Genomic DNA, 13094 nt, shown 5'->3' on the forward strand with positions numbered 1-13094 from the left:
CTCCCTATCTCTCTCTCTCTCTCTCTCTCTCTCTTTCTCTCTCTCTCACTCGCTCCCTCTCTCTCTCTTTATCGCTCTCTCTGTCTTTCTCTCTCTCACTCGCTCCCTTTCTCTTTTTCTCTCCCCCCCCTCCCGGCTAATAAATGTGTTGCTATTTCGTCACAAATATCAGTTTGCTAGCCCTTGTCTTATCACTCAAGTCATGCCTGTCTCATCTTGATACATCCTGTCTCCTTTCCCATCTCTAGTGCCTACCGAGCCGTGCACACACAAATCTCACCGATTGCGCAACAGTATATACGTATCTCACTCTACCTGAAATTCTTCCCTGTTTACCTTGTGTGTGTGACTATTTACTGTTACAGAATAACATTCACATGGTAGGTTCCAAAACTGCTTATTTTTGTTTTTATTTTCTTTCGTTTGTAAGTCAGATAGAAGATACAATTTCATACAACTTTGACATGTTTTATCTGAATCATAATAGTGTCATTTTCACTTCACTGTCCCTTAAAGTGACGGTAAACTTTCACGAAGGAGTGCCCGGTTTTTAAAAATAATATTAAATCCGACTTCCTCCAATCACGGTGTGGCCTCAGGCAATGTTTGTTCTGAGGGGGAAGCCAGATTTGTCATTGCTGACGTAAGAATAGACGACCTGCAGGCGAGGGAATCGCTGTTCCGGCTTGAAAGAAGAAAACCGCTGAAATGCAAACTTTCGTGAATAAAAATGCCCCTGTTTTTAATATTATTTTTAAAAACCGGGCACTCATTCATGAAAGTTTACCGTCACTTTAATGACCAACAACATGTAAAGATTAGGGATGGGTGAATGTTTTGCAACATTCGAAAAATGAAACTAATTTTAACACATTTGTTTGTTCGTTTGCACAACATTCTAACATTTGGTTTAATATTCGTTTTTCTAATGTTACACTTGTTTATTCGGGCAGAATTTTTTAGCCTTGCCAATGTAAGGACCCACTTCACTATACCCCAGACACACACATAATTTGCTAGCTACATCTTACTATGGACAAAGCTTTCCCAACCTGTATTTGCTATTGCTAGTTGTGGCTCAGATTGTTCTTGGCTTGAGGGTGTTTTGCTGTAAAATGTTCTTACATCAGTGGTGCCGATCTTATAGCAATCTTATGCCTCAGGGTATACTGACAGTACATGTGACGCCATTCTTTCTTTCCCTGCTTTCTTACAGAAAACGTATTGATTAAAGAAGCGTTAGGTTGTTTTTTATTTGTGCCCAATATATATCAGCAACGGATTACTGTTTTTATATATGCCAAGTATATATCAGCAACTGGTTTTATATATGTCCAATATAAATTAGCAACTGTTTTTGTATATGTCCAATATATATCAGCAATTAATTACTGTTTTTATTTACTGTACTGCAGCAGATTTGACACAAAATAAAAGTTTAGAAGCATTTACACTTTTATTGTATGATAAAAATGAGTATTAGCATTATTTGTTAAGTGCTGCACGTTCTGTATAATTGGGTTCAAGAGCAGAAGCGCACAATGACACTGATTCATGATAAAAATGTAACAGATAGAAGAGGACTTCTCTCTGTAGGGCTTACAATCCACTGGTTGGAGAATTAGCAAATACATTGTTGTGAAGTCCAGAGACACACCCCTTAACCCTGTCGCTGCTAAGCCTTTTTTACACCGAAGTGCTGAGCCCCAATTTTTTTTTTTGCTACCTGGATTCTGCAAGGGCAGTGAAAAAAAACAAAACTATTTTCGGAAGAAATTAACGTGGAAAGTAGGTAAAATAAATAATGAAAGTATGTTAGAAAAAAAAAAAATTCTATGCAAAATTAACATGACGCTGTAATGTATTCCCAATGACTTGTGGTACCAGCTGCATTGTTTTAAATGCTTGAAAGAAATAACTATTAAGTTTATTCTTGCAATAGAAATAGCTGGTTTTGCTCACTGAAACCACCACCAGTAATGAAAATCAGCAGCTAGCTCCCAGTAGTGCATTGCAGCGCCTGAGCTTACCTATTTATGATTTTTGACAAAGGATAGCAAGAGAACATAGCAAATTAGATAATAGAAGAAAAAACTGCATGCTCTATCTGAATCATGAATGATTAATTTTGGCTTTACTGATAGGTTAGAGAAATAGTAATATTTGTTTACTGTGTTAGAAGGGGTTAAATACATACTTAAATGTCTGTTTTGTTGACACTTCAGTTGTAAAGGCAATCAGCAACAGGCATACACGTGTATGCTCCAATCATATCCTCGTCTGGAGCAGATTAGAGGTTTTACCCGTTCTCAAGGAGTTAAAGGGACACTAAACCCAAATTATTTATTTCATGATTCAGATAGAGCAACAATTTTAAGCAACTTTCTAATTTACTCCTATTATCAATTTTCTTTGTTCTTAGGAGCTTTTATACTAAAAGGAAAGATTATTTAAATAAAAATGAAACAAAATGTTCCAACAAAGCACTGCATTTTGTTTTTGTAACAAGAATGTTCCTTTTATCATTGTGCTATATCCCTCTCTGGCAGACGAGGGGTTAAGTGTCCGTACTCGTTCTACAAAAGGTCGGTTTATGAGAGATCTTTTTATAATCCATTTTAGTGAGGATTAGTTTGATATTTACAGCTGCACTTTCACCGAGCAAGTTTCTGCGCCTCTGACTGTAATTTCAGACATTGGTTGGCGAATAATCACCTCTCTCTGGGAATTAATATTTTTTTGTTCAGGGCTGAGCTCTGGAATGAAAACGGAAATAAAAGAGAGAAAAGCTTTGTCTGATCCCGATGCTTTCGTTGCTAGGATGTGTCAGCTGACACGTTGGATGAGTGCCAAGATTAAAGCTGCAGATATTGCTTAATCATTTGTGACCTGCTGAGCAACCAGCTCTCCTTGTGTTCAGCAGTTTACATGATTACATCAAAGTCATTATTTAACATATGCACAGCACATAGCTGCAATTAAAGGGACGTGAAAGTCAAAACTTTAGAATTTCATGGTTTAGATAGAGCGTGCAAATTAAAAAAATAACAAAAGTCCCAATTTTCTTCTGTTATCACATTTTCTTTGTTCTCTTGGTATCTGTTGTTGAAAAGCAGGGATGTAAGCTTAGGAGTCGGCCTATTTCTGGATCACTATATGGCAGCAGTTTTGCAAGATGTTATCCATTTGCAAGAGCACTAGATGGCAGCAGTTTTACAAGAATGTTATACATTTGCAAGAGCACTAGATGGCAGCAGTTTTACAAGAATGTTATCCATATGCAAGAGCACTAGATGGCAGCAGTTTTACAAGAATGCTATCCATTTGCAAGAGCGCTAGATGGCAGCAGTTTTACAAGAATGTTATCCATTTGCAAGAGCGCTAGATGGCAGCAGTTTTACAAGAATGTTATCCATTTGCAAGAACACTAGATGGCAGCAGTTTTACAAGAATGTTATTCATTAGCAAGAACACTAGATGGCAGCAGTTTTACAAGAATGTTATCCATGTGCAAGAACACTAGAGGGCAGCAGTTTTACAAGAATGTTATTCATTTGCAAGAACACTAGATGGCAGCAGTTTTACAAGAATGCTATCCATTTGCAAGAGCGCTAGATGGCAGCAGTTTTACAAGAATGTTATCCATTTGCAAGAGCACTAGATGGCAGCAGTTCTGCAAGATGTTATCAATTTGCAAGAGCACTAGATGGCAGCAGTTTTACAAGAATGTAATCCATTTGCAAGAGCACTAGATGGCAGCAGTTATACAAGAATGTTATCCATTTGCAAGAGCACTAGATGGCAGCAGTTTTACAAGAATGTTATCCATTTGCAAGAGCACTAGATGGCAGAAGTTTTACAAGAATGTTATCCATTTGCAAGAGCACTAGATGGCAGCAGTTTTACAAGAATGTTATCCATTTGCAAGAACACTAGATGGCAGCAGTTATACAAGAATGTTATCCATTTGCAAGAGCACTAGATGGCAGCAGTTTTACAAGAATGTTACCCATTTGCAAGAACACTAGAGGGCAGCAGTTTTACAAGAATGTAATCCATTTGCAAGAGCACTAGATGGCAGCAGTTTTACAAGAATGTTATCCATTTGCAAGAGCACTAGATGGCAGCAGTTTTACAAGAATGTTATCCATTTGCAAGAGCACTAGAGGGCAGCAGTTCTGCAAGATGTTATCAATTTGCAAGAGCACTAGATGGCAGCAGTTTTACTAGAATGTTATCCATTTGCAAGAGCACTAGAGGGCAGCAGTTTTGCAAGATGTTATCCATTTGCAAGAGCACTAGATGGCAGCAGTTTTACAAGAATGTTATCCATTTGCAAGAGCACTAGAGGGCAGCAGTTTTACAAGAATGTTATCCATTTGCAAGAGCACTAGAGGGCAGCAGTTTTACAAGAATGTTATCCATTTGAAAGAGCACTAGAGGGCAGCAGTTTTACAAGAATGTTATCCATTTGCAAGAGCACTAGAGGGCAGCAGTTTTACAAGAATGTTATCCATTTGCAAGAGCACTAGATGGCAGCAGTTTTACAAGAATGTTATCCATTTGAAAGAGCACTAGATGGCAGCAGTTTTACAAGAATGTTATCCATTTGCAAGAGCACTAGATGGCAGCAGTTTTACAAGAATGTTATCCATTTGCAAGAGCACTAGATGGCAGCAGTTTTACAAGAATGTTATCCATTTGAAAGAGCACTAGATGGCAGCAGTTTTACAAGAATGTTATCCATTTGCAAGAGCACTAGATGGCAGCAGTCAAGAATGTTATCCATTTGCAAGAGCACTAGATGGCAGCAGTTTTACAAGAATGTTATCCATTTGCAAGAGCACTAGATGGCAGCAGTTTTACAAGAATGTTACCCATTTGCAAGAACACTAGATGGCAGCACTATTTCCTGCCGTGTAGTGCTTTAAACGTTGTATATGCTCCTGAGCTTACCTCCCTGCTTTTCAACAAAAGATACCAGGAGAACAAAGCAAATTTGATAATAGAACTAAATTGAAAAAAACATTTTTTTAATTTTTATGTTCTGTCTGCATCACAAAAGAACATTTTGGGGTTTCATATCCCTTGAAGACAGGGGTTCTCAACCTTGGCACTCCAGAGATTTTTTTAAATACATTTCCCATGATGCTCAGGCAACTTAAAGTATCTGAACATAATGGGAAATGCTGTCGGAGTATCACGAGAAATGTAGTTCAAAAACCCCTGGAGAACTAAGGTTAAGCACACCTGCTTTAAGATATATGTACAAAAATCCCCCAATGTTTGTAAAAGTGGTTAAGCACATAGATAAATTCCCCCTCAGAAGTTGAACGCTTTGCAGTGATTGCCATTTTTGGTTCAGAACCCTGAATAGGGCTTTCTGATTGGTGGTTACATTTAGGCACCAAATTGGCAAGCTCAACCCAGGTGCTCAACCAAAAATGGGCCGGCTCCTTAGCTTAGATTCCTGCTTTTTCAAATACAGATAGCAAGTGAACAAAGAAAAATTTATAATAGGAGTAAATTAGAAAGTTGCATAAAATTACATGCTCTATCTGAATGATGATAGAAAAAATTGGGTTTAGTATCCCTTTTACAGAAAATGATTTTGTTTTGGAAAACCCAGTGCTTGTCAAATCCATGACCAACAGTTCTCTTCAGATCTTAAGTGGTACTTTTATCTATGTGTTTAACCCCTTTGCACCGGTTATTCACATAGAGTTGCAGAGTCGCTCTAACCAATTATACAATGTAATTATTTTCCCTATAATGGTTGTTATATTTCTATTTGGCTATGAAAACAACAATTTCTGTACTGTTACTTGTTTCTGCGTGGCACAATAGATTGCACAGATACTTGTCTGTTTTGATACCATTTCTGTGCTGTTACTTGTTTCTGCGCTGCACAATAGATTGCACAGATACTTATCTGTTTTGATACCATTTCTGTTCTGTTACTTGTTTCTGCGCGGCACAATAGATTGCACAGATACTTGTCTGTTTTGAGACCATTTCTGTTCTGTTACTTGTTTCAACGCGGCACAATAGATTGCACAGATACTTGTCTGTTTTGAGACCATTTCTGTGCTGTTACTTGTTTCTGCGCTGCACAATAGATTGCACAGATACTTGTCTGTTTTGAGACCATTTCTGTGCTGTTACTTGTTTCTGCGCTGCACAATAGATTGCACAGATACTTGTCTGTTTTGATACCATTTCTGTGCTGTTACTTATTTCTGCTCGGCACAATAGATTGCACAGATACTTGTCTGCTTTGAGACCATTTCTGTTCTGTTACTTGTTTCTGCGCGGCACAATAGATTGCACAGATACTTGTCTGTTTTGAGACCATTTCTGTGCTGTTACTTGTTTCTGCGCGGCACAATAGATTGCACAGATACTTGTCTGTTTTTGATACCATTAACTGGTAATTACAAAAGGGCAAATGTGTGTCTGTGTATGCTTCAAGCAATGAACGCTAGAGGCTTTTGTCTGTTCTAATTCAATCTCAGATTTTTTTTCTGAACATTCAGACGTTCATTGTTTCACGACTGTTAATTTTCCAAATGTTGTTTGATTTGTTGCAAAACACTTCAATGCAAAATTAAAATATTGACTTATGAAGATCAATAGTTAGATGTTCATTTTGCTTTTTTTATTTTTTTTCCCTAAAATAGACATGACTTTCAATTGAATTCTCTTATCTAATTTGCTTCCTTCTTTTGGTATCCTTTGTTAAAAAACATAAAAAGATAAGCTCATAAGCATCAATGCAATACTGGGAGCTAGTTGCTGTTTGGTGTCTGCAAATATATGCCTCTCGTCATTTTCTCACCCAGTGTGTTCAGCTAGCTCCCAGTAGTGCAAAGCTGCACCTTTAACAAAGGGTTCCAAGAGAGTGAAGCAAACTTGGTAAAATTAGTAAATTGAAAAGTTGTTTAAAATGTTATGTTCTGTTTGAATCATGAATGAACAATTGTGGGTGTCCTGTCCCTTTAATATAAATTAAATAACATTCCAAATAACAAGATTAAAGGGACAGTCTTAAGCAAAAACTGACTCTGCTCTAAATTGTTTGAGCAAGTAATGTTACTGATCTAAACTTACTGTGTGTTTAAGGCTGGGGAGGCGCAAGCCGAAAAGTCAATAGCCACCAGCCAGTGGTAGTTTCCTGCTTGGGCACTGCTACGTTTGTGGCTCCCGGGTGGGATTTTACCTATGTGCTTAACCCTTTTGCTGGGGATCTTGATTTTAAGTCAAGCGCAAATGTTATTTTGCCCTTGGCCTTACGCAAACAATAATGAATGCATTGTAACCTCATTAACATGTTTAACAAAAGCATTTTAAACGCACCTGATACATAGAGAGCTGTATCCTTTTAATGGAAATCTTATTGTGTTCGTATTATAAATCAATGGTTTAGTGTTGCACTCATACACAATTCAAAACACCTTAGTGCTTTTAAAAAAACATATATTAACTTTTAGTGCTTTTTGTTGTGCATTCAGAACATGGAACATTTATAATTAAGACAGTAACCAAAAACGTCACTATTATAATAAATATATAGGGCGAGATTATGAGTGGAGCGCAAAATTGTGCTTTCGCGAACGCAATTTTTGCGCTTCACTCATAATACCAGCACACGCAATTGTGCGTTGGTATTTTGAGGGACCCGCAATGCGAATGCGTCCTTACGTTCGCATTGCATGGAAACTTTGCGCTCAAAAGAACGTGCTTTCATAGACATGGCATAAGAACTAGCGCAGCAAAGGGGGTAAGTCAAACAGCAATGGACAGCAGATTGTAAATATATATGTATATGAATATGTACATATATATTTATGTGTTTTTATGTGTGTATAAATATATATATATATATATATATGTATATATTTATGTGTTTATATGTGTATATATATGTATATATTTATGTGTTTATATGTGTGTATATATTTATGTGTTTATATGTGTATATATATGTATATATTTATGTGTTTATATGTGTGTATATATATGTATATATTTATGTGTTTATATGTGTGTATATATGTATATATTTATGTGTTTATATGTGTGTATATATATATGTATATATTTATGTGTTTTATATGTGTATATACATATATTAACACATAAATATTTACAGTATATAAGCATATATTTACAGGGAACACGCAGTTCCATAGACTGCTCCGTAAAGGCACTTTTCAGTGACGTTTTTTTTTCTAACACCCCACACCCGCCTCTTTTAACATCTTATAACTGCTTAGTGCAGTTTAAAAAAAAACAAAAAAAAAACACTACTACTTGTTATTTTTAAAACATCACTACACACTCTATTTTTAAAAAATGTATCAAAGGTTGAATGCTAATTGGTACCGCAAGCTCACGGTACTAATAACTAGCCACCTATAATGGCTGGTTTATTTATCCCGCACCCGTAAATTTGCCTATTTGCTGGTGTGCGATATATTAGCGCTTCACTTAATCTAGCCCATAATAAACAATATATATATATATATACTAATTAATGTTTGTGTTATAATGTCCCTTTCACACTGGTTTTATAGAAACATTCAGTAGTAGCGACAAATGTATTGTGCCCTTTGAATGTAATTTTATAGCCAATCGTCCATCTCTATTGGTTGTTCCTTTTTTGACCAAACATAAACTTCTAAAACTAAAGAAGAAAAAAAGAACCAGTTAATACAGTAGATTTGCATAAACAACAAATACATGATACAAAGACAATACAATAGCACTTAGCCTGAATGTCAAATGAGTAGATTTTTTTCCTGACTTATTTCAAAGTTATGTCTATTTCCACTCCCCCCTGTATCATGTGACAGCCATCAGCCAATCACAAATGCATATACATATATTCTGTGAATTCTTGCTCATGCTCAGTAGGAGCTAGTGACTCAAAAAGTGTAAATATAAAAAGACTGTGCACAGTTAGTTAATGGAAGTAAATTGGAATGTTGTTTAAAATGTTGTGCTCTATCTGAATCATGAAAGTTTAATTTTGACTTGAGTGTCCCGTTAAAAAGCTCATTATTTTTATCACAAAATTTTGAGATTTTAAACAAATTTGTAGGTTGGTTATGTGAAAACCTTCATACTTGGCTGTCAAAGTTCCACCAACTTTATTTTCTCTAGCACTTAATATTTTAATTAATGATTTATTTCATTGTGTTGGTTTGCAGGTCCTATTCTGAATGCAAATTACCATCAGCAATCTGGATATTAAAACCATCCAACGGGTTCTACCTAACTCCAAATCAACATGGCAGACGAAGACCTTATGTTTAGGATGGAAGAGCTTGATAATGCTCGACCACTGAAGGTACAGTGCTCGGCTTACCACAAGGCTGAAAGTGATGATGAAGATAATTTCTTTATTTGCCCCATAACTGAGGACCCAGACTTGCACCATGAAAAGAACAAGAAAAATGCTCGCTTTCACAGCAAACTGGTGAAACAAGTGGATTATGGGTCCAGCTCATCTCCAAGAAATTCTTTCAAGGTTTGTTACCTAATTCAAAGATCTCCCAATCATGACCTAACTTGACCAACAGGTTTAATAAATAAAATGTGCTATTGAGTCTGATATGATCATGTCAGGTTTTAAGAATATCTATTTCTGGTTGTAGATTAAATCATTTGTTTTACCACCTCACTGGTTCACCTAGTCTCAACTCCATAAATTATATACAAAAATACGACTGATTTCAGTTCAAAAGGGGCTAAAACAGGGTCAGATGGAAAATTAGGAAGACAAAAACATTATTTATGAGGCAAGCAAATTTGTTCTATAGATATATTTAGAATAATCAAAGAAATTAGGATTTGGGGATAAAATTTTTGGAGCCCTGGAATTGGTCAAGCACCGGCTACAGTTATGTAGTGCTACTTAATACAATGGTTGCCACATTATAATCCTCTACAACTGAGAGCAGTTGTTTGTTCTTGCATGTGAAAAGCCCTCTTGTGATATATTGCAATTACTGATATATATGAATGTCACAGCTTCATTGTGAGGTTTTTTTTTTATGGTCCCTGCGCATGTTTAATATTATTTTTATACTTATATCTTTTACTTATGGAAATCCTTGTGCTGTATTGTTTACGGCAACGATACATGCACTTTGCTCCCAAGTTCTTCCGAAAATTAAACTCTTTGTTTTACTGCAAGAGCTAAGCCCAGTTTTGTTTTTTATTCTCAGATGGGGAAAAGAGCTCTCATGTCTCACGAGACCAGGGTTACAATTAGAAGCCTGAGGCAACAAATAAATTAACCCCTGTGCTGTCTGAGAGCTGCAATGCATTGTGGCACTGTATTCTGGCAGCCAATGCGTTAAATATCAAGTTCATCAAAGGGGACATTACATTTTGTGCACAATTCAAATGTTAAAAAAAAAAAAATTGCATGAAAAATGGGTGAAGGTTAAAGTGTTTTATTTTGAAAGTGTATGATTGTTCATGACTGGTTTTTGGTATAGAAGCTTACTGGCTGAAAAACAAAATTCCCACTGCCCTATTGGTGGGCTCAGCCCGCTAGCATAACACAAAAAAGTGTTTGTTTTTGTTATCAATACAACAACATCTATTTTATAAAATAAAAAAACACTAAAACTTTATTACATTTTAAAATGTCATTTTTTAAAACCAAAGCAAAACCTGGAGTTGTTGGTCCTTTAATATTTCAGTTTTTTCTTACAACAATTCTTTTGAACTTGAACACGCCTCTTTAATTACAGCGTCTCCTCTAACGAGCAGTGGTTTCTAAGCTTAGTAGTCAATATTAGTAATGAATCATCTGTCATTTGTAAAGTAAAACAGTCTCACAACCAGACAATGATGTTAACTGATTAAATCCTCAGACATTCTTCAAGTTAAAAGGGGCCAGAACAGTGGTGGGATTTAGCTGGTTCTTACCAGTTCTTGCAAACCTCTTCCTAAAATTTCCCAGGTACTCAATAACCGGTGGTTGGGTGATGCCATCTTCCTTAAAGGGACAGTATACTATAACATTGTTTTTCCCTTAACGTGTTTCCAGTTTCTTGTTTTACCAGCAGAAGAGTATACAATATATGATAATTTATAAGGAGTTAAACCAGTGAGGCTGAAAGTGTTATGGTTCTAACATCACAGCACAAATTTCCTAACGTGGTATTATAGAGAAGATAGAGAACATGCTGCTAAAATTTCTGAATCCCACCACTGGGCCAGAATTATATTAATATGTCATATTGAGTCTACAGAATCTATTAGTAAAGTTCAGTCTGAGTAGTGGGAAGAGCAGTGGATTTCCTAATACAGAATAACCAGGTGCACAGTATAAGATTTACCATGAAGAAAATCTCCCACAGTTCCTTTATTTAAAATAAAATCCAAGGGTACTGTATGAAGTAGAAACAATGAGTATTGCTGCAGGGGCGTGACAATAGCTAAGGACAGGGCCTCCAGCTGATCTCTTAACAACTACTGGACAATCAGCAGATGACCTGATAGACAGAGGTAGATGGAACCATGATCACTTACCAGAACATATCATGTGGCACTGTCCCTGTCCGTGATATGTTCACATCAGATCTTAAATCACACCTCATGCTTTTCTGATCAATCTCATGACACCTAAGCCTGTCAGCCATATGCCCACATCAAACCTCAAATCATACACTTGGCCCTGCAGCCCCTGTCAGCCATATTCCCACATCAGACCTTAAAGTATACACTTGACCCTGCAGGCCCTGTCAGCCATATGCCCACATCAGACCTTAAAGCATACACTTGACCCTGCAGGCCCTGTCAGCCATATGCCCACATCAGACCTTAAAGCATACACTTGACCCTGCAGGCCCTGTCAGCCATATGCCCACATACAACCTCAATTCAGGTACATGGTTCTGCAACTCCTGTCAATCATAAGCCCAAATCAGATCCATGGCCCTGCAGCTCCTTTCAGTCATAAGCCCAAATCAGACCACAAACAAGGCCCCTGGCCTTGCAGCTCCTTTCAGTCATAAGCCCAAATCAGACCACAAATCAGATCCATGGCCCTGCAGCTCCTTTCAGTCATAAGCCCAAATCAGACCACAAATCAGATCCATGGCCCTGCAGCTCCTTTCAGTCATAAGCCCAATTCAGACCACAAATCAGATCCATGGCCCTGCAGCTCCTTTCAGTCATAAGCCCAAATCAGACCACAAAACAGGCCCCTGGCCCTGCAGCTCCTTTCAGTCATAAGCCCAAATCAGACCACAAACCAGGTTCATGGCCCTGCAGCTCCTTTCAGTCATAAGCCCAATTCAGACCACAAATCAGATCTATGGCCCTGCAGCTCCTTTCAGTCATAAGCCCAAATCAGACCACAAACCAGACCCCTGGCCCTGCAGCTCCTTTCAGTCATAAGCCCAAATCAGACCACAAATCAGATCCATGGCCCTGCAGCTCCTTTCAGTCATAAGCCCAAATCAGATCCATGGCCCTGCAGCTCCTTTCAGTCATAAGCCCAAATCAGACCACAAACAAGGCCCCTGGCCTTGCAGCTCCTTTCAGTCATAAGCCCAAATCAGACCACAAACCAGGTCCATGGCCCTGCAGCTCTTTTCAGTCATAAGCCCAAATCAGACCACAAACCAGGTCCATGGCCCTGCAGCTCTTTTCAGTCATAAGCCTAAATCAGACCACAAACCAGGTTCATGGCCCTGCAGCTCCTGTCAATCATAAGCCCAAATCAGACCTAAGATCAGACCCTGAGCCCTGAAGCCCCTGTTATATGCCCATATTAGACATCAGATCAGACCATGGCACTGAAGTTCCTGTTCCGCACCAGACCTCAGATCAATCTCATGACACCAAAGCCCCTCTCAGCTATATGTCTATATATATAACATGCTTGCATGATCTCGTCCTGCAACATTACATTTATTATATTTAATACCCCTTAGGGCTTGACAAACCCAGGGGGCCACTGGCTCCTAAAATTTTACCCCTAGCTCCTACCTTTTTGGGTTATTCACCAAATATCTATATATAAATACTACAGTCTGGCTCCTAAATTATAAACATATTTGTCGACCCCT

At 37.7% G+C, this 13094-nt stretch overlaps 1 protein-coding gene across 5 annotated transcripts in view; it reads left to right on the forward strand.

Moving 5' to 3' along the window:
• Positions 1 to 13094, forward strand: part of EEF2K (eukaryotic elongation factor 2 kinase) — a 132808-nt gene that overhangs the window by 23644 nt on the left and 96070 nt on the right. For 4 of the 5 annotated variants that reach the window (XM_053694784.1, XM_053694787.1, XM_053694786.1 and 1 more), the window contains exons 2-3: positions 249 to 380; positions 9213 to 9532. In XM_053694784.1, the coding sequence (XP_053550759.1) occupies positions 9293 to 9532 (240 nt within the window). In that variant the 5' untranslated portion in view covers positions 249 to 380; positions 9213 to 9292. The remainder of the gene's footprint in view (positions 1 to 248; positions 381 to 9212; positions 9533 to 13094) is intronic. The other variant, XM_053694785.1, reaches the window with a different exon arrangement.

Source organism: Bombina bombina, chromosome 11, assembly GCF_027579735.1.
Source record: "Bombina bombina isolate aBomBom1 chromosome 11, aBomBom1.pri, whole genome shotgun sequence".
NCBI classification, from domain to species: Eukaryota; Metazoa; Chordata; class Amphibia; order Anura; family Bombinatoridae; genus Bombina; species Bombina bombina.